At 44.3% G+C, this 22,039-nt stretch overlaps 1 protein-coding gene across 3 annotated transcripts in view; it reads left to right on the forward strand.

Moving 5' to 3' along the window:
- Positions 1–21,683, forward strand: part of NFRKB (nuclear factor related to kappaB binding protein) — a 31,184-nt gene extending 9,501 nt beyond the window's left edge. For 2 of the 3 annotated variants that reach the window (XM_006277858.4, XM_019490141.2), the window contains 20 exons: positions 143–216; positions 627–711; positions 1,872–2,052; positions 2,846–2,954; positions 3,457–3,583; positions 4,435–4,500; positions 6,412–6,491; positions 6,569–6,612; positions 7,668–7,728; positions 8,852–9,026; positions 10,288–10,394; positions 10,884–11,007; positions 11,529–11,608; positions 12,572–12,792; positions 12,914–13,193; positions 14,710–14,931; positions 15,503–16,282; positions 17,535–17,641; positions 18,994–19,129; positions 20,077–21,683. In XM_006277858.4, coding sequence (XP_006277920.1) covers positions 143–216; positions 627–711; positions 1,872–2,052; positions 2,846–2,954; positions 3,457–3,583; positions 4,435–4,500; positions 6,412–6,491; positions 6,569–6,612; positions 7,668–7,728; positions 8,852–9,026; positions 10,288–10,394; positions 10,884–11,007; positions 11,529–11,608; positions 12,572–12,792; positions 12,914–13,193; positions 14,710–14,931; positions 15,503–16,282; positions 17,535–17,641; positions 18,994–19,129; positions 20,077–20,202 — 3,185 coding nt within the window. In that variant the 3' untranslated portion in view covers positions 20,203–21,683. The remainder of the gene's footprint in view (positions 1–142; positions 217–626; positions 712–1,871; positions 2,053–2,845; positions 2,955–3,456; positions 3,584–4,434; positions 4,501–6,411; positions 6,492–6,568; positions 6,613–7,667; positions 7,729–8,851; positions 9,027–10,287; positions 10,395–10,883; positions 11,008–11,528; positions 11,609–12,571; positions 12,793–12,913; positions 13,194–14,709; positions 14,932–15,502; positions 16,283–17,534; positions 17,642–18,993; positions 19,130–20,076) is intronic. The other variant, XM_014600884.3, reaches the window with a different exon arrangement.
- Positions 21,684–22,039: the final 356 nt, after the last annotated feature.

The raw sequence follows: 22,039 nt of genomic DNA on the forward strand, positions 1-22,039 counted from the left end.
ATCTTGAAGCTTTTGAGGAAAGTTGAACTCTTAAAGTCTGAAGATTATGGAAGATGCGGATGGATAAAAAAAGCTTTTTAGTTTACTGTAATAATGGACTGACAAGGAATGCTAGTAACGGCCTTTGAATTTTTCATCCCAGATAAAATAGAGCTCGGGGAGAGCGACCTGAAGATGATGTTGAAGAAGCATCATGAGAAACGGAAACGTCATCCTGTAAGACCCTCGGGAGCTTAGGGATGGGGACTTACCTGTGTTGTGTTTAGACTGTCTGTCAGCTGGCAGCTTTGGCTGGCAGAGTGACTGTCATTTTTTATGGCCCATGTTTTAACCTTTACAGTGCCCTACAGTTAACAGTAAATGGGATAGTTACTACTTGTCTCTTTTGGTTCTTGCATAAATCTTCTGGAACTCAGTAGTCATGTGTTATGAAAAAACTAAATGCTGATTTTAGACTTCTAAGGCTAAGTGTTTTTTCCATAGTTTATCTGCAGTAAATTGAGTTTTGGAGGAAAATCACAGATGGGTTTTAGGAATTTCAGGCTCTGGCTTCTGTAGCACCTTCTGTATCCTAGCACTACCTTTTATCTCCTGTGTCTGCTTATTTATCCCTATTTCCTTTTTAGGACCACCCTGATCTAATGACAGGGGACCTGACTCTTGATGACATCATGACCCGTGTGAATGCTGGCAGGAAGGGTTCCCTGGCAGGTGAGTGTTTTAGGTATAGTATTGTTGTGGGAAATGTGCCCCTGGGGCTGTTTGTGGCTGTAGTTCTCTTGGGAAAAAGAGAGTGATTGTCTGTCACCTTATATCACAACTGAAGAACTGGCAAGAGTAAGCACTTTAAAACTTGAGCAAAAATCAACATAACTATTGATCTGGGTCTGAAATAGTTTTCTTCTTGGAAATAATCTTAAGTTAACAATTATCTGGGACGCTAACGAATTACGGTAATGTAGGTGCCATATACCATGTCTGTGTAAAAGACTGAAGGTCAAAGCATACATGAGTCTAAGTAAATATGCCAGCCATTCCAATCTGGTATAGCATCTATTTTTAAATATCCCATTCTCTGACCAAAAAGTCTTTTTCTAGTCAACTTCAGTAAATTAAGGAAGAAACAGGATATTCCATGGGATCCTTACTAATTCAGAGGATTGCACAAACCAGTGTGTTTGTTGCCAGGTCTTAAAAACCTCCAAGGATGGAGAATCCACAACCTCTCTGGGCAACCTGTTCCAGTGTTGTACTATCCTCCTCCTGAGAGAGTTTTTTGTAATATCTAACCTACATTTCCCTTGTTGCAACTTGGGAGCATTGCTTTTTGTTCTGTCATCTGCCACCACTGAGGACAATAAGTTCTAGTTCCATTATTTTTGGAACCACCATTTAGGGCGTTGGAGACTGCTAGTAAGTCCCCTCTGTCTTCTCTTCTCCAGACCTAATAAGCCCAGTTCTCTTAGCCTCTCCTCAGAAATCAGGTGCCCCAGCCCCCTAACCGTTTTTGTTGCCCTCTGCTGGACTCCCTCCAATTTGTTCCCCATCCTTTCTGTAGTGGGGGCCAAAAATGGACACAGTACCCCAGATGTGGCCTCACCAGTGCAGAATAGAAAGGAAGAATCACTTCCCTAGATCTGTTGGCAACACTCCTACTGATGCAACCCAGCATGCCATTAGCCTTCTTGGCAACAAGGGCACACTATTGGCTCATATTCAGCATATTGTCCACTGTAACCCCCTGGTCCTTTTCTGTGGAGCTGCTGCTTAGCCAGTTGGTTCCCAGCCTGTACTGGTGCATGGGATTGCTCCTTCCTAAGTGCAGGACTTTGCATTTGTCCTTATTGACTTCTTTGTCCTTTTATCCAAAGCCTTGTTTGACCTTGCAACTCTCAAGAAGAAGGTGAAAGAAAAAGAAGAAAAGAAGAAAAAGAAGCTGAAGGTGATTAAATCTGAGGTGGAAGATTTGGCTGACTCCCTTAGCAATGCTGAGGGAATCCCACCAATATCTCAGGACCTGTCCCCTCCCCCTCTGCCATCTGTTAAAGAAGAGTAAGTGGTTCCAAGGAAGGTTCTGTGTGTGTGACAGACATAGAAATAAATGAGGGTCTTGTACTCACTATTAACTTCATTAAGGTTCTTTTAAAGTCACCACTTATGCAGGCTGTGGTACATTAAATGCATAAGAGCAAGTGGAGATGATGTATAATCAGTCCTTTTTTAAGTCATTCTGTTTAAAGAGATCTGTCAGTGGAAAGATAGATAAAAGGAAAACCCTCTGATCTCTTTTATTGACAAAAATCATTCTCCATGATTTTTTTGCAACATGATTGAAAATTGTGAATGAAGATCAGACATTAAAACCCATGGTGTTCAAATTCATCAAATTCCTGATACTATACACCTGAAACATGAGGAACCCACTTGATAAATTGAGCTAGTAGTATTTTTAATTAATCTACTCGCAAGGCTGCTAAAATGAGGTGGTATTGTGGGCCACTAAATTTGGTGAGGTATATTGGCATAGCCCTGTGCACTTTTCAGGATAGTAATGGCTACAGGTACTGCAGCTCAGGTTTGAGGTACATTGGCAAGGCTATGGAATATGTTGCTTCTAACCAGCATTTAGCCAGTCTCACCTCATTCAGCCACAACTGGGGAAGTCAGAGCTGTGTCCTATTATGAGCTTATGTCCCTGTCCAGGTGTGGATGGTATTTAGGTAATACCCTGGAGGTTGTTTGCCTCTGTTTTTGAAGGATGCTGTGGGAAGACTGCTGTTATTATATAGTATTGATTCTAATTTTGGCTGTTTAACTTACAGTGGTTGTGTTCCTTTACTTTCAGACCTCTTGAAGACATCAAGCCATGCCTTGGAGTAAATGAAATCTCTTCTAGCTTTTTTTCTCTCCTTCTGGAGATCCTGCTTATAGAAGGACCTGCTAGTCTCTCTGTGGTAAGAATCCACTCACTCCCTGTTCTTCTAGAAACCTTTCTAGGCGTAGCAAACTTGGAGTTTACCAGTCAAGGACTGGAATTCTCTGCTAGTTATGAGTATCAGTGATTTCACACCAGAGTGGTTCCCTAGAATCATGCGTATAAGTCTTGTTAAGTGAATACTCTGATAAATTTGTAATGGTTTGTAATCTCAGGCAAGTTTAGCATGCTATTCAAAAGAAGTGTTGAGCCATTTAACTCTAGATCTTTTCTCCCACCCTTCTTCCTGTCAATCTCTTAATAAGCTTGTTTTTTCCCCACGTTAAGACTAATCTCGATGTTAAAGCTTCCCCTCTGCAGCTTTTGCTGTCTAAAATATGTTCTTCCTATATCTGTCTTTGCAAAACTCTGCTGTTTATATTTTTCTGCTTCCTTGTGATTTCTACCTCTGCCATTTATTATAGTAAAACCTTTTACAGCTTGCTTGAAAGATGCTGTGAATTCACTTCTTTTATTTACAGCTTGAGGATAAAGTCTTGGATTGGCAATCATCCCCAGCCAGTACCTTAAATAGCTGGTTCTCCTTTGCCCCTAACTGGTCAGAGCTGGTTTTACCTGCCCTGCAATATTTGACAGGTGACAGTAGAGGTAAGACCTCTTATTTAAAATAATAGTTTTGTTTTGTGCTGCAGTTCTACACTGGTCTGTATTTGAATCCCAGTCAGCAATTAATTCACCAAGGTACTGAAGGTACTGAGTCATTGTTAATGCTGCTTACACCTCTGTGAGGGTGTTGCAACATTGGGATTGTTTGGGGTTTTTTTAGCATTGCACTCTACTTACTGTATTTTTCCTGATGTCTCTCAAAATGTGTATGAATTGGAATTTGGTGAAAGGTGCCCTGTGGATAGCCAGGAAGACTGCAGTCCCCTGATTGATAAATTATCTGTAGACAACGTACAGCTTGGGTGGTGACAGTACATGCTTATCACATCCACAGATGCAACAAGGCCCTAACATTTGCAGCATGGGGGAAATGCGCTCTCCATGACACACTTCAGTCCTTGGGTTCTTAGTTGTGGCTTTTAAAGTTGGGGGCAGCATTAATATGTGTATTTTTATAACAGTGTTTGTAATATGAATACTTTGGGAACTGAACTGAAGAGTTCTAAATTCATCTTACATAGCCAAGAAGCATCCATTGTATGGTAGCAACTTCAGGTTTCTTCCAGTCTGAACTGGATTTGAACTGACAGCGTCAGTGAAGGTTCAGCATCTTGTTCCTCTGCTCTCTGGGGTTTGCAGTGCCAACCTTAAGTTGCTTATATACCCTCTAGCACCTTCAGCAATGACATATGTAGAGATGTGGTTAGCTAATCAGTTAAAGTGCCTTGTTCATCATTGCAAATCTAATTTGGCAGCTTTAAATGTAGCTTAGAATTTTCCATGTGTATCTTTGTAAAGCATTGGACATGAAAACCACATCTTTTTAATTGCAGATGTTCCTCCCAGTTTTTCTCCATTTGTTGAATTCAAGGAAAAATCCCAGCAGTGGAAATTGCTTGGTCAGTAACTTGTTCCCTGCCTTGTTTTTATAGTAGTTAAGGTTGGATGTTTTTTCTAGGTGTCATGTTTCAGCTACTTCAGTGTTCAGCACCTCTGTCTTTTTTTTAGCCGGCAAGGCTTTTCTTGTCTCATCAGTAAGGTCAGGAGGAGAGATTCGGGTATATTTGGGTAAAGTGGGATATGACAGCTTCCTTAGTGTTGCTGACCTGACTGTCCCTTCTCTTCTCTTCCAGGCTGCTAAAACATCTCATATATTTGCTCTTTTTTCTATTGGCTTACTTCTAAGGAGCACTAAGTATACTGCACACACTGATGAATTAAGCTCCTCTATGAGACAGAACAGTACAACTGTCTCCATTTTAAAAGGAGAACCGAGATTTCCCCCCCCCCCCCTCCCCCGTGCAGGTGAGGGCACGAAGGGATCTAATGTGTAATCCACACAATCCTGCCTCCTGCATGCCACGCGACTGTGGGATCGCACATTAGATCCTATTGTGCCTTTACTGCTGGTTCAGGGAAGCCTGATCCTGGGCTCCCCCTGCATCATCAAGAAATAGGCTCCTGCATCTGGAAACCCCCTCTGCTGATGGGCTGCCAGCTGTGGGACATCCCACGCACCCCCTGGGGCTGGGATATCACAGCAGCGCCCCACATGGGGTGCAGCCAGAACAGAGAGTCCTGTCAGCTGCGGGACTCTTGTCACAGCTGTGCATGGGGCAGTGGTGTGATCTTCTAACCGTGGGGGTGTGTGAGGTGCTTTGCAGCTGGGAGTTCACAGCAGATGTGGTGTCCTAGCTGCTACATGGAGTGCCTCAGTGGCTGAGAGATCACAGCTGCTGCAGTCTCCCAGCCCTGGGACCATTGCCTACATGTGCAAATTAAACCTAGATAGAAACCAGCTGTAAAGTTATTACACATTTTTGAGCAATGACCTTATAGCTCGTTGGACCTTTTTAAGGCGCCATAATTAGTTTGCACATGTAGCCAGTCTAAATTTATCATGCAGTTAGCCAGGTAATTGTGTAATAGATATAACATGTAGAGGGGACCTGAGATGCAGATTGATAAGGAGCTTGCCCAGTGAGTTAATGGTACAGCTGGCAGCAGAACCCAGGCCTTTTGTATTCTAATTCTGTGATTACTTATCCGGCCAAATTTCGTGTCTTAGCCACAGTGATTCTTGCTCAGATTTGAACTTGGGAAGATACTCTTCTAGATCCTTGTTCTCAGAATTATGGGAGTGGGGGTGTTGCACTCCCTTTTGCTGAGGGATTTGAGTTCACTTGCACCATTCGGCATGCCCTACTTCATTCACCATCCGTTTCCCGCTCAGACAAAAGCTACAGTTTTAATCCTTTCACAGCTGAATTACCAGCAGTACTTAGCTGCTTTGAAAAGCTGAAACTGTAACTGTTGCTGAAGATTGGACTCCATAGACAGATTTAGGATTTTGAAAAGAGTTAAAATAGTCTGCAGGGCTGTGAAATAAGAGAACAGTAGCTAAATTGCTAAAGAAAGAATAGCTTGATTAGTGGAACATCAAAGCATTAAAAAGGAGATGTGGATCATTAATACCTGTTGAGTGAAGAGCAATTAACAGGAAAAAAATAGATTCTAATGAGCTATGAAATCAGTTGACTCTCTCAGGGCTGCCTGAATAAAAATGCCACTGCTGCTATTCTGGATGGAAAATCAGCTATCCTGCTTAAGACACACACCCCAATTTTGGACGGCTAATTTTGTGGGGGATGGTGCATGTGGTATGCAAGTAAATATGGTAATTGAGGTGTCTCTGCTGTGATCTAAACTTGAGGGAGGTTTTGGACACTAATGGAAGAACAAGCAGCAGGGTGCTAGTTACAAAAAAAAGTGACTCTTATTGCCTCTTTCCTTTGGTGTTTTTTTACCAGGCTCTTCCCAAGACCTTGAGAAGGAATTGGCAGCACTTTTTCAACTCTGGTTGGAAACCAAAGACCAGATGTTTTTCAAGGTGAGGCAGAGACTCTCTTCGTAGTGCTGATCCCAGCTGCTTATGCACCTGTCTGACGTTTCTTTGTTTCTCGACAGGAAAATGAAGACAGTCCAGATGCCACCACACCAGTTCCCAGGGTGTAAGTATATGGTACTGAGGTAGCCGGAAACCCTGGTCCCATGAAAAATGCTACAGCTGTGGAGTTCAGTTTAGGCCTGTGAGCCTAAATCACTGTATCTGCAGTAGATATTACTATGTGCACTGCCCTCTGAAGAGCTGGTGAAAGCACCACTTGGCTAGTGGCAGTTGCTTAAGTGATGATGAAAAATTATCCCTCCTCTTCGTCAGCTTACTGCAGAGAGCTACCCCAGAGGTCTTTGAGTCTTTGCTGGCTTTACTGATGACATAAATAAGCCTTGCAGATCCAGTACAGCCTCAGGAGAGTGAGCTGGATTCTGTCCTATTTTATGCACTACCAGCATGAGTTCATTTCTGATTATGTAATCTTCACTACTAGTGATGATATATCAGCGGTAGAAAGAACACAGCTGGGATTTCAAATCCCAGGTGTAATTAAGTGTTCTGGCCAGATTCCTACTCTGGAAATTTACTTTCTGCTTCCCTGAGCTCCTTCTACCCTTTTGATTAAATGGGAGGGGTTTTGGGTTGTTTTTTTTTTCCCTAGTGCTGGATTGATTGTTTTTGTTATGGCTGTGCATTGTTAACAGAAGCTACAGTCTAGCAGCGGCAGCGTTTTGATGGTCCCATATTATGGATACACAGTGTGCGAAAAGATGCTCGTAGAAATGTGAAAGAGCTTTCTGTATTCTGATAAATCCACCTCACAGGGAGATTCAAATATCCCATGTTATAGAAACATAAATTGGGCTGCAGAGAGACAAAATGACTTTTCCCAGAGTTTTCCAGATGGACTAAGGGGCAGAAACCAAGTTTCCTGAGTGTCAGTACCATTCTCTAATCTTTAGTTGGTCCCCACCTTTCTCCAGATACAGTCTAGAGAACACTAAGTTCTGTACAGAGCATTTCATCCTTATAAATGTAAGCTCATTCAGAATCAGTTTCTTCTCATGTAGATATATTTGCAGAGAGGGTGTAAGGAGTTGGTCCTATATGATGTCATTTGGCTGCAGTTTGTCTGTAGTCACTCAGTGCTGATGACGATCTTTGTTTCAGAAGGACTGACTATGTAGTCCGACCCAGCACTGGGGAGGAGAAACGTGTCTTCCAGGAGCAGGTGAGGAGAGAATACTCTGTTTTAACACGAATGGCCTTAAAACTGAATTTGCTCAGGGTGAGGTGGACCCATAGCCTGACCTGGAACAAGAATGATTTACTACAAACTTAAGCGAAAAAGTGTTGCTGTAACAAACATGCTGCCTTTACGTGGCTGCTGCAGTTACTAGCTGAATCATGCTGCACTGAGAACATAGCCTGGCAGTTTCTGCTCCAAATACAGCAGTGTTATTCCCACGAGGTATAAAAGAGCAAATCTATTCAGATCAGTAATGCCAGAATTTGTATCCCTATTGGAGCTTCCAGTACTTGAAGGTGACTTAGCCACGTGCACCTGAGCTAGTCTGAACTGAAGCAGCACAAAACAAGTGGTATATGCATGTGCGCGCAGACTGAGCAGCTTTATTTGTAGCGCTTGTTAGTTCCAATATGTCTTTTCAACTAGCAGTCCATTTAAGAATTTATGTATACTGTGGAGCAGATATTCACCTGTTCTGTATGTGTGCCCACTGATACGGGTGGGTCTGTGAAAGGCCAGGTATGGATCTGGAGATCTTTGCCAAATGATAGTAGAAAGGATTGGGAGGATGTGTTTAGATGTGGATGAGAATCCTCGCTAACTTCTCTTAACTGTTCAGACTCCTTTCCTTTGCTAAAAAGAAACTAAGCTGATGGAATTGCCCTTCCGTGTCTGGAGTCTAAATGATTTCAAACTTATGATAGTACCTTAATTTCTACCATGACTAGCGTACTCCACACTTACCTTCTTGACCCTGATCGGGCTGCTTGCATTAACAGCCTGAAACGCAGCAAGACTTGTTTTTCTTAAAAATAAGCCTCGTGTTAACATGGTGTCCCATATGCTGAGGTCTGGGAAGTGCTTGTGGTTGGGTGCTTCAAAGAGAGGCTTGAGAAACCCTAATGCACTTCATTGTGTAGCACTGAATCAGAAGAAATAGCTGATATTTGTTTTAAGCCTTGAAGTGTGAGAAATGTCAGTGATTTCATGCTTGCTACAGGGTAAATGCTGGTGTAAAATAACTGCCATGCTCATAAGCAGCTAATAAGATGTCTTTACTATGTAACTTATTCTCCACTGTTCCCCTTTTATTCCCCACTTGCAGGAGCGCTACCGTTACAGCCAGCCCCATAAGGCCTTCACCTTCCGCATGCATGGCTTTGAGTCAGTTGTTGGTCCTGTGAAGGGCGTGTTTGACAAGGAGACCTCATTGAACAAAGCTCGAGAGCATTCTCTCCTGCGATCAGACAGGCCAGCATATGTCACTATCTTGTCCCTTGGTAAGGCGGTAGCACTCTTTGCAATACAACTTTTTATGATACTGTTTAATTCAAATTGCATCACATGGGGCTTTGCACAGCTAGCTTGTAATAGTTGAATGGAATTAAGTGACCTAAGCAAGAAAGAAAAGATGCTTGAAATAAGGTATTAATAGGGTGATTCAGAGAGCTTGTTCCAGATGACAGAACAGAAGAGACTTGTTTTTAGGTCTGTGTTGATCTGCGAGTAAGAAGTGGGGAGGAGAGTGAAGGAGAGATGCACAGATGTGGGGCCTGGCTAGGAGAAGTGCTCAAAGTATTAGAAAAACAGCAGAGGTGTTTTTGAACTGTGTCCTGGTACAACGGTCCTGTGCGGAATGGTTTGGATATGTGCAGTGACATAAACATATGACCTTCCTGCGTGAGAAGGTGGAGGTCAGGGTTGTTCATATGTGGGACTTGGATGTGGTTGAAAAGGAAACTACTAGCCAAGATAGGAAAGGTTAATACAGGACTGGAGTGGGAGTAAACCTAGTATCGCTCTCATAATCTAATACTTGCTTTTAGCTCTCCTGAATAGCATTTTGTCTGGGATTTGTTGGGGGTGGGGGGGTTGTGCCCATTGAAGAAAAAAGTATGAACTTTACAGATCTTTTATTAGTTTGGAAAGAGCCTGTTGCAGACTAGTTATCCAGGGGGTTTAGCTCATGTCTGAGTGTGCAGTATGTTTTTCGTCACAGCATACTTCCCTTTGGAGGAGAGAGCTATCTTTCTTCTGACGGAAGGTCTGTTAGTGACCAAAGGGCTGCAGTGCAGGTAAAGCTAGATGTGACTTGTGGCTGCCCCCTGGCTGTAACTGAGTGGGAGACAAAGGCTATCAATTTCAGACTTCTTTTGTTCAAGTGATCTCTATTCATTTACTAAGGAAAATTCAGATGGGAGCAAGTAGGAGGATAGAAGGTATTTTTGCACTTAAATCATTGAATAACAGGACATGATGATCATGTCCTAGCTTGGGCTCCTCTCCATTTGTCATAGTGGTCCTCTGTCTTTGGGTACTCTAGTTTGTGGCAGAGCTATGCAGGTGATAGAGCTCAGACTCCCAAGGTCATTTCTCCGACACCCAGGCCAGCAAGTGTTGAAGATGCTGCATATGAATAGTTCTTTATAGTCTGCTCAGTCATAAGTATTAATGGGTTCTGGGAAGATATTCCTGGATAGAGCTTAGTCAGAGGAAGAGCCTTTCAGTTTTCCTGATAGAGCCTAAACTTTCTCTTTTCAGTGCGGGATGCAGCAGCCCGCCTTCCTAATGGAGAAGGAACACGTGCTGAAATCTGTGAACTGCTTAAAGATTCCCAGTTCCTGGCTCCTGATGTCACCAGTGCCCAAGTAAGTTAGACAAAAATAATCCGTATAAAGCTCAACATACTTACATTTCAGAAACAAGTATCCTTCCTAAAGCGTGCACTGTTCAGAAAAGGCATTATTCAGTGACTCAGTAGCTTGTGGCTCGTTGATTTGGAAATGGGATCGGTGTACCATTTTACTGTGGTACTACAACACACTCGCCTTGTGCTCTGGAGGACTAAAGCACAGATAGTAGGCTATATGTGTCGCACCAAGTTAATCCTGTGGTCTACAGCTTCTTGTATTAAGGAGGGGGTCATTGCCTACAGAGACTCCATCCAGGTAAGGCTCCATCTGAATAGCAAGTAACATCCTACATAGTCATTTGCATTTCAAAGGCTGCACCTCCTTATTCAAAAGAAGGTTGCTAACAATTTGTAAGATTCATACTCCTCACCATTTATCAGTATGACCATTGTTGGGCCAAACTTGGGCTCTTTAAGTTATTGTGAGTTTTGACTTTTTATCCAGGTTAATACAGTGGTTAGTGGTGCTCTGGACCGGCTCCATTATGAGAAAGATCCTTGTGTGAAATACGACATTGGACGTAAACTGTGGATATATCTGCACCGGGACAGAAGTGAAGAGGAGTTTGGTAGGTCCTGACTTGTTAATATAGTTGTTTTTACCTTAGTAGAAATTAAAACTTTAAAAAACTCATTTAATTTTCATTTTGCAAGCTGCTTGTGGATGAAGTAACTGATAGTCAGTCTTCTTTCCCTCTTTAGTCACTTTCTGATCCTGATGAAACAATTTCATCCACAGTTAAATTGATCTATGGAATAATATAGCAAAGTGAAAGACTAGACTATTTAGTCAGAAAAATTATGTTCCATGCACAAGAAATGTGTGTCCAGACATGTATGCATAACTGTGATGATTGAATATTCGATTGTTAGTGCATTTCATGCATATTTCTTACTAATGGTCTTCCTTGTTTCTGGACAGGCTACCAGGTCTTTTAGTTTGTTATATTATGAAGTTGATTTGTTACTGACAGTTTCTGATTATAGTGTCTCAAAATGAAGGTACAGTGATGAATGAATGGTGCTGTGGCTCTGCTCCGTCCGTTTCAGTCTCTGTTCAGGGATTGTAATTGATTGTTCTTGTTTACAGAGCGGATTCACCAAGCTCAGGCTGCTGCAGCAAAGGCCAAGAAAGCCCTTCAGCAGAAACCTAAACCTGCAGCCAAGACAGTAAGTTGTCTTGTTTAGGGATAGAATGATTTGGGGAATTGGGACTGGGATACAGAGTTATTGGGTCAAATATAGCTCCTGTCCCTAGTGGTACAGAATAACTGCCGTCAACTGGACCTAACATTCATGTATACAGAATGAATTGGTGATTCATAGTCCCAAGAACATGGATGTTTCCTCTGGAAACAAAATCTCCACCATGACTGGCATTAATTGTCAGCCCTGTCGGTGGTCTCAACTGAAAGGCCATGGAAACTGAACTACACTCCCTGCCTTGGGTATCGACCTCCACAGCTCATGGTTGAGGCTCGTGTGTGCGCGCATGTGTGTGTGTTACATGCCTTTCTGTTGCCCGTGCTATAGGCCCGTGGATAAATAGGAGACTTGGCTCTCCACAACTCTTGGTCCAGAATTCATTTATTGACATGAAATTAATTAAAAAAATTTTAAGTGACATCTTCAACTAGTGAATTAGCCAAATAGCAGGAACATAAGAATTGCTCTACTGAGTCAGACCAATGGTCCATCTACCCCAGTACCTTGTCTCTGTCAGTGGCAGGCATGGCTGTTACAGAGGGAGAACAGGGAGATCTATCCTGTTTTCTGTACCTGCCTGGCATCCACCATTATTGATTTAGAGCTGACAGAGGAAACGTCTGCAACTTTTCTCTTCCATAGCTGTTAAGAGGTGGGAGGATTGGGTTGCATGGGAGACATGAACTCTGTATACATCCACCACTGTTAAAGTGCAGTCCCCTCAGAACAGCAATAGCGAAACTTCTCAAAGTCCCCTGTGCCATAATGGTAGAAAAGAGGATCGTCACCTCTTATTTCAGGGTCCAGCTCTGTGGGTTCATTCGTGTCTGTAGAATGTGGTGCTCCAGTTTAAGGTTTCCCATGAACAGCAGGTGACCTGGGCAGTTTTCCACAAGGAAGCCCACCCTAATTATGATTCTGTTGCAGAAATCTAGTAGTAAAGAGAGCTCTGTGAAAGCACTCCCCAGCAGCACTTCAGAGCCAGGCCAGCTGAGCCTCAGTGACTCCAGCATGCCACCAACCCCCGTGACTCCTTTGACTCCCACCACACCAGCATTGCCAGCAACACCCATTTCACCCCCACCAGTTTCTGTGGTTAGCAAGAATGTGCCTAGTGTTGGACCAGAGCCAGCTAAACCCAACCAAAGGTAACATTTCTTCTTTTACTTTTCCTCTGTCAACAAATATCAAGTTTATTACCACATGAGCACTGTTGGTTTCTCTCATCTCCTTTCTGCATTAATCTAGTGACTTTCCATTTATCCATAGCGTTCTCTTAGTGTCATCCCCTGCCATGCCGCAGCTCGGAACGCTTCTTTCCACAGCTCAGAGCGCACAGACACAAGCTGGGCCGCAGCCGCCACCCCCTACCCGGGTGGTAAGCCATACTGCTTCCTCAGGGCTTCCACAGGTCCGTGTAGTGACTGCACAGTCCAGCCTCCCACCTGCATCTCAGCAAGCCCCTGTGGTAACACAGCAACAACAACCTGCATCAGTGCCTCAGATCCGTGTTCCAGCTACAGCCACTCAAACCAAAGTACTGCCGCAGGTGAGAGTGGTGATGTGGGAAGCATGGGCCAAGTCTAGTGCCTTTCATTATGATGGATCCTGTAGCATTAGGAGTTACAGGCATCAAGTGCCCACTTCTCATAGACAGTTGCATCTGGAGTGGAACAAATGAGCTCTGCACAGGTGCTCAGTATTTTTATCCTTCATTTATTTGATTCCTAGAGTGTAAACAGAACTCAATCATTGGAAAAAGTCCAAAGAACCTGCTATGTAAGACCAAGCAAATGATGGCTAGGAAAGGAAGCTGAGTAGAGGGGTCATTGGGAGTAGGAAGACAATTCCTGAAAGAATAGGTTTTAAGAATTGTGTGAAAGATGGCCTTAGTGAAGGCAGTTTGAGGAGGAGGCTGTTTGGTAGACAAGGAGTGAAAAAGAAAATCAGAAAATGGAGGAGGAAAAAGAGGGACAAGGTTTAAGGCATTAAGAGGTAAGCTTGTGAAGGGACTCAAGCTAGAGTGTTGACACGATCAGAGTGACTTGCTAGGAAGGTGGTGAGGTTTGTTCTGGCTGGAAATTGCAGAGGCGAGAGGTGGGGAAGCCAGAGGGAGGGTAATTACAAAAGCCAGTGATAGGTGAGGTTTTGGGAACCAGGAAGGTTCCTCTTGTGACACTTATATAGTGCAATAGGACCCTGATCCCTAGGTGTCTTTGGGCACCACAGCAATACAGATAATTACAAAGTTGTGAAGTCACAAAGTGACTGATACCAGCAGCAGAACCTGGGCAAAGGATGCATGTCCTTAATAACAGTGGTGCTCAAATTCTGGCCCACAGACCAGTTCTGACTCACAAAGTTATGTTATCTGGTCTGTTTGCCTCCCCAGGGGTCTGAATATTTGGCAGTGAGGGAGCAGTGGCGGTGTTAATTGCCATTCCCTTGCTGCCAAATTTCTAGACCTCTTGGGTGTCCTGCAAGCCAGATGATGTGGGCTGGCATGCAGTGGGGCTGAGCCCACGGTCATACCACAGCCAAATCAAGCGCATGAGGTTGAGTTGGTATGCAGACTGGCCCTGCACCCCTCATCTGGCCTACAGGGCCAGAAGATTGAGCCCCTCTGCTTTACAGTAAGGAGGAAGAAATAATAGGGTGGAGGTAAAAGGGGAGATTGTAGAGTTGTCTGAAGATAAGAGTGTTTCAAGAGGAAAGATAGTTTGATTTGGGGAACCTTAAAGGTGGCTGGAGATCTGAGGAAAAGTAAGAGGCAGCAGGAAAGTTAGAATGGGAGAACAGCTAATACTGTCTATGTGGGTACCAACATTTTAGTCTTGTACACTTGGCAGTATGGATTTCTGCAGTACAGATTTGTAGGTAGACTGGGGTGTTTCAAAACTGTGAAGAAGAGAGTATCAGATAAGGATTTGGAGATAGGAGAGGTGCATAGATTGGATCAGGTTGAAAGTTCCAGTCGACCTGGGCAATGTGGGATCAAGCAGAATAAAGGTGTGATGGAGTCAAGTACCTTACCTGTGAACATGTCTCTTTTATCTTCACATTAGGCTGTTATGACCCTACCAGTGAAAGCCCAAACCAGCTCAGTGCAGGTGCAGCGACCAGGAGCTTCTGTGACGGGACAGACGGGCATCACTGTGACAAGCCTCTCTGCAGCACCCAGTCCCACAGTAAAGCCAGTAACCAGCTCTCCTGGCAGCTCTGCACCAAGCTCCTCCTCTACCACCACGGTCATCCAGAATATAGCTGGCCAGAACATCATCAAGCAGGTGAGAAGTGCATGGTAGAGAAGTGGTCTCTGTAAGCTATCTATTTCCTGTTTATTGTGGTCTGGCAAAGGGCCGGGGTATCCAGATGTGAACAGCTAGTGCAAGATGCATTGAGTTCCTTACTGTTTGAGTTTATTGCCCACACAAATTCAGGCAGTTTATGGCTTGCCATAGTTGGGTGCCATTTGCAAATGTCAGTGCCTCATTTGCAACGCAATTGGGCATGTTTACAAGTAAGATTAGTTGGTATGGAATGTGCAGGCACCCCATGGAAATTGTGATCCTTTGATTCACAAGCCCAGAATGTTGGCTGTTCTCTCCCCTCAACTCAGTTGCAAGGAGACTGGCTCCAACCATCTGTCTCTCTTGTGGTGGGAAGGGCCATCTAATGAGTGAGTTGTCAAAACCTTTTCCAGCATCACATCACGCTCTAGCATCTTGTTGGAGCATTGATCCAGTTCTGAGGGGAAGAGAGAAGAACACCATCTGCTGAAAGACAACATTTTTTTTGCATTCTGGCTGTTTTGGGGCATTTGCTGGTTTGATATAATTATGGCACTTTGCTTTTCAGGTGGCTATTACAGGGCAACTAGGCATGAAGACCCAGGCTGGAAGTGGCATCCCACTCACAGCTACTAACTTTCGGATCCAGGGCAAGGATGTGCTGCGCCTGCCTCCCTCCTCCATCACCACCGATGCCAAAGGACAGACTGTGCTCCGTATCACTCCAGACATGATGGCTACTCTTGCCAAGTCCCAAGTCACTACAGTCAAACTGACTCAGGATCTCTTCACAGCTGCTACTGGAACCAGTGCTACCGGGAAGGGCATCTCTGCAACTTTGCATGTGACATCCAATGCTGTGCAGTCTGCTGATACCCCAGCTAAGACTAGTCCAGCCAGTTCAGCTTCTCCCAGCCCAGCTGGCAGCACAGTGGTTAAAGTAACTCCTGACTTAAAGACTGCAGAGTCAACAAGCTCGGCTTTCAGACTGATGCCAGCTCTGGGCATGACTGTGGCAGATCAGAAGGGCAAAGCTATTACCACAGCAGCATCCACTGAGGCAAAGCCAGCTGCCACCATACGAATTGTGCAGGGGCTAGGGGTTATGCCACCCAAACCTGGGCAGACCATAACTGTAGCCACTCATGCCAAGCCCCCTTCTTCCACAGTAAGCGTGCCTGGCACAGTTCACACCTCAGCAGTCTCTTTACCAACTATGAGCGCCACAGTATCAAAAGCAGTTGCTGTGGCTTCTGGAACAGCTGGCACTCCCATAACCATTGGAACAGGGGCCTCCGCTGTGAGGCAGGTGCCAGTGAGCACCACAGTGGTATCCACATCCCAGGCAGTAAGTTAATTGAGCTTTGTTTGGTTGGGGGGTTCCATCCAGCCATTCAGAGGGTAGCAGTGGGGCAGCCCAGCCACAACTCAGCCTTGCAAGGGAAGGGAGCATGGCCTGGCCCTGCAGAGGGCAGTGGGGCATGGCTTGATCCCCTCATGGGGGAGGGTTTCATAGTTGTTAGGGGCTGGAAGGGACCTTACAGATCATCGAGTCCAGCCCCCCTGCACTGGGGCAGGATAGACTGCTGGGGTCATGTGACCCCAGCAAAATGGGCACCAGGATTCTTTTTGAAGATTGCCAGGGTGGATGACAGTACCACCTCTGGGGGGAACCTGTTCCAAACCCTCAGCACTCGACTTGTAAAGAGTTTTTTTCTTATGTTAAAGAAGTTTGTGACCTGGCCTCAACTGGGCCTGTGGGGGAGGGGGCATGGCTTGGCCCCACAAGGGGAAAGGGGGCATGACTTGGCTTGTGGGAGGCGGTGGGGAAAGGGGCATGGCCCAGCCCCAACTTGTCCCTGTGCAGTGGGCAGGGAGAGGGGAGGAACAGGATGTGACCCTGATCCAGATATTTGGGGGGAAAGGAGGGCATGACCCAGCCTCATGAGGAGAAGGGGGCGCAGCTTGGCTGCACAGAGGGGAAAAGGGGGCTCTGCAAATACGACCCATAGTTTTTAGCAGGATCACTGTAACCTCCAAAGCACTGGCAAAGTCTTTTCTTCTTTTAAGCTTGTTTCATTGATAGCACTGTAGCAATGGCTAAAATTCCAAATTCCTGTATCTTGCAGTTCAGTGTTTTTGCTCCAAAATAAGAATCTCTTGAACAGTTATTTCCTTGTATGGGGAAGTTCTTGTTGCCTGCATGACCAGGGGGTTTAGTAAAATGAATACTGTAATTTTCAAGTTTTATGCACAGTCTTCGTAACCTAAAATTAGATCTTGGAAGATACATAAGTGGCCTGTTTCTAGTTGTAGACTTACATGCTTTGAAATTTGGGAGTTAAAATTAAGTAACCATCCTTCCCTGAGAAATACTGCTATAAGAAGGAGCTGGTGATGTGGGGCGGATGGGGGAGTGAAATTTTAATGAGCCAGAAATGGTACAAAAATGTTATCAGCAAATGTAATAATTGTCATTGGTTGCAAAACTGAGTGTAGAAATAAGCAAATGTGGTGCTTGTGCATTGTCAAGCTTGTTGCCTATGTAACAAGCTTTCCACTGCTACCAAAAAAACTGAATATGCTTCTGCTTTCCCTAGGGTAAACTGCCAGCTCGAATCACAGTGCCATTATCAGTGATCAGCCAGCCAGTGAAAGGCAAGAGTGTGGTGACTGCTCCCATCATCAAGGGCAACCTCGGAGCCAAGTGAGTATTGTACGGAGAATGGAGAAACCTGCATGGCTTCCAGTGAGCAATGCCTCTTGCACTAAGTGATCTGAAGAGGGGCAATAGAGGATCAGGTTCACGTGTCTGTCTTACATGATTAGAAAAGGACCCTTGTTCAGTGCGCTAGTCTGATAACATATGTAATACCAGTCATAATCGCACCTTGTTTGTGCTGAGAAACTACTGCAGAAGTAGCTGTTTCAATGTATGTTCAGTAACATTCTAGTAATAGGCCATTGGTCCTACTAGTGTTGCTGTAGTTAACACCTCCAGACAGAAATTTCCACATGGTGGATTGCAGTTTGCGTGCACTAGGATGACATGTAAGCAATCCATGCTTTTGCAGCCTTCCTAGAGAGGTGCTGTGGTGGATGACCATGACTGCCACCAGTGTTACAGTTGCATGACTACATGCAGTTTCTATGGCTGGAGTACATGGTCAGTTTTTACATAACCTAGTCGCTCAGTATCAGACCGTGCCATCAAATGGGGAAAAATATTTGTACTAAACTAGCACTTAATGTACTAGCTAAGTACAGGTTACAGTTATATCACTGTATGCACTTGATTTTGCACAATAACCTGGGTTCAGTAGAAGCTCTGAGCAACACTTCAGTGTCACAGTATTTATAAATACCGTGTAATGAGGCCATATCAGAATCCTGGACCCAGGCAGCCAGTCCCAGTTAGGAGATCAGGGTAAGTCATCCCCTGAACTAGTGCTACTTGCAGCAAGCCCAGAGTTGCTGAGCTCTGGTCCCAGCTGGGCTGAGTGAAGCAGTTCGGGCAGCCAATCCCCTGAAACTCCAGGCAGCAAACTGCAGCCCTAAAAGGTAGGCCCAGCCTGCAATATCCTTGTCCTAGCAAAGGTGAAAGTTCTTGTTCCAGACTTATGTACTTCCTTGCTGATCCTTCTGGTTCTGACTCCTCACTCTGACTCTGGCTTCTGATTTTAATAAGACCTTTGGCCTTGCCTGATTCTGGTTCTCACTCTTGATTCTGGTTTGACCTTCAGCTCTGGCTTTCGGCTCCTGATCCTAGTTAACCTTTGTCTTACTCTGTCTCCAGCTATGGCTTCTGACCTCAGCCTGTTTTGACTTGGGCTAAACCCAAATCCATTTCTGATGCCAGACCCCTCCATATCCCTCACTCCTTGGGAAACTGATCTGGACTGTTTGTGCGCTTCATATGTCTAACTAGCAGGCAAGGCTGCCCAAATCAGAGTTTCCTAACATACCTGTCCATACAAGTTTTAGGCTGAGGGTTGCTGAGTTTGGGAGATCCTGACCCATTGCCTCACTACTGATTTCTTAACTGCTTTGTTTTCTCAGCATTAGTGGATTGGGTAGGAACATCATCCTGACTACAATGCCAGCTGGGACCAAGCTGATTGCTGGGAACAAACCTGTGAGCTTCCTAACTGCACAGCAACTGCAACAGCTGCAACAACAAGGCCAGGCCACACAGGTAAGGGCACACAGATGAACTGCTTTTTTCTGATGTAGCATCTCCATGAGGGTGTCTCACCTGATATGGGAGGTTCTGTGGAAACTTATAGTATCCACTCTGTGAATGCATGTATGTAGCGCCAGCAGTTAGCATATCCGACGTCTCATCCCATTCCTTTCTGTTGTATGTTCTGTCCAGATAGTTGTTTTAAATCTTCACGAACTGAGTTGCTCGATGAGTGGGGGAAAAAAAGCAGGAATAATATTAGCAGGCAAACAATCAGCACGCAGGCCTGCCTGCCTGCCTTCCTTTGTTCTCAGAAGGGGCTGAAGAGATTGCCTCTTTTACCTTATACTGCTGTAGCACCTCCTTCTAGACACCTGCACTTCTAACTCCCCCTCTATCCTGGGGTAAATCAACTTTATGCATAAATACCCCCATCCCTGAATTGGGTCTGATGCTGTAGAATACTTTGCGAGCCTTTCCTAATGCTCCTATGCAAATGTATGGTATCTTACCAGATTCCTTATTCCAGAAAATCTGGGAAGGCAACAGATTTAGGTTTTTGTTCAAATGTCAGTTGAGCCTTTTTCTTTGGAGTTCGTTTGGCTCGCCCCCAGCATTCCCTCTAAGCTGCACAGTGTGTGCAGGCACACTTATACTGTGCTGCCAGGCGCACCTGCGCAGCCATGCGTGCCACGCAGCTTAGAGGGAACGCTGCTCCCCACCCTCACGGCATCATCCTGGACTGTTTGTGGATACAATTATCTTGTGGGTGCCAGACTCTTCACTGCATGCATTTTGAGAATCAAGTGCTCATGTGAAGGTCATTACTCCTTTTAGCTTTGGTTGTGGTTTGAAGCAAGCGAAGGCTCTGTCCCCAGTTGCAGTGCTTCTGTTTCATAGAGAATCATGACATCAGACTTTGCTCTGGAATGAGTTAAGTGTTCTTTCATTTCAAACAGGTGAGAATTCAAACAGTCCCTGCCTCTCATCTTCAGCAAGGAACAGTGTCTGGTTCTACGAAAGCGGTCTCCACTGTTGTAGTGACAACAGCACCATCTCCAAAGCAGACCCAGGATCAGCAGTGAATGTTGGCGTGCAAATGGATTGCTTTCCAAGACCACCTCTGATCCAATTTTTCTCCTGTTCATCACCAATCAGGACTTCATAGGTGCAATCACAGACTGTTCGGCCTGCAAGGTAGAAATTTGAGAAGTCCTGTCTGTGCCAAAAGCAACAAATGTTGCTTGCCTGGAGTCAGCATTTTTTGAATGCAGCAGAAATCCCAGTATAACGTGAGATGCTGTATTTAAAACCTGAACATTTCAGTCCAGATTTGCAAAACAAGCCCCCTAGCAGTGACCTTACTGGAGACTTTATTCTACTCATCTCTTTCTAGTTGCCCTTTATGCAAACACCAGTCTCTCATTTCAGTATGTTCTGGGTTACCTTAGGTAAATAACCCATGGCCTTCCTTAACCAGTGAAGCCAGCTGTAAGGGGAGCCAGATTTTGTAATTCCCTAAGGTCATGGCCAAGCACATCCTTATTGGAGTCCAGTTGTTGCGTTTATACTTTGTAGAGGTGATTTTAAAGTTGGTGGCTTGACCACCAGATTTTATTTGGGACATAGCCTGTAGTAGATCCTTAACAAAAAATCTATATATTTATTTATTTTATAGCTTTTAATGACTTGTCCCTGCTTCCTAACCCATATTCCTTGTTGAGCTGCTGTCACGGTTGAAGTGAAAAAGTTTTCTTTTTATTGTCTTCACAAAAGCAGGATAGAGAGTCCTTTCCCATAAGCGTGCCTGATCAAGGGCACTGCTGTTGTAAAATGGCTAGTAATTATGGGGGGAGGATCAGTATATGTATGTCTTATTGCAAGTGTGAGCACCCAGCAATGGAATAGAAAGAAGAGTCTCCCAGGGAGTTTTCTTTCTTGCATTCCTCACAACAAGACGACAGAGCCTTTTTCAGTCGGAGAAGACTGCAGTTTGCTTTTAAAGATGGAGAACAAGCTTTCAACTGTTTGAACTGCATTCTCAGATTCTTGCGGATGACATTTTTAAGCTCGCTGGCCTGGCCTCTTTGCTTTGTTTTGTTCATTATCTTTCTCTGACTTTTTTTTTTTTTTTTTACCTTGATATACAAGTTGTTTGGATTTTGCACATTACAGATCAGGAAGTTATCTGACTTCTACTTTAGACCAGTTCTGACATCCCCTGGATTCTTTTTCTGAAGGAAGCCAGAGGATACATGGGGCAGAAAGAGAATAAAGACGCAGAAAGCCTTACAGATCTAACTTCCCTCCTGCTTACAAGATTATACCCGCCATCTCTCTTCAGTTCCATACAGGACATTTCATTCTGGCAGGGAAGGCATTTGACCATACCATGAACTGAAGTGTGATCATCTAACCTGCCAAGGGCTAATACTCTTCTTCGTCTACATCTGTAAAAAGGTTTCCTTTATGTTGTTTCTCTTGTGTTGTTTCTTTTTCTTTCTTTTTTTAATATGAAGTTTGCCTTTGATTTTGTCAGTAAATGTATTCTATTTAAAGAGAAAAACCCTGCTGTTTGTTACCTTCCAGTATTTAGCTGAATTGTGTAAAGCTGGATTCTGCTCAAAACCCTGGGTTGTAGCTCTGTGTTGCTGGCTCAGGTACAGTCAGTAATGTCAGTAGGAGGCTTTGATGGAATTCAGGTTGAGATCTTCTGTGTTGCACAATCTTTTTGAAATGTAACTAACCTGGTTTGGAAAAGTCGGGTACAAAAAAATGGAATTTTTATATAAATCCAAGCCCAAATCAGGATAATCACTTTGTCCTATACCACTCCCAGTCACATCTAATGTAATGGAATTAAGTATTGGATGTTCCTTACAGCATGTAGTACTATAGCTTTAGGCTAGGTGCAGACATTCA

The sequence above is a fragment of the Alligator mississippiensis genome, chromosome 16 (genome assembly GCF_030867095.1).
Source record: "Alligator mississippiensis isolate rAllMis1 chromosome 16, rAllMis1, whole genome shotgun sequence".
In the NCBI taxonomy this organism is placed as follows: domain Eukaryota; kingdom Metazoa; phylum Chordata; order Crocodylia; family Alligatoridae; genus Alligator; species Alligator mississippiensis.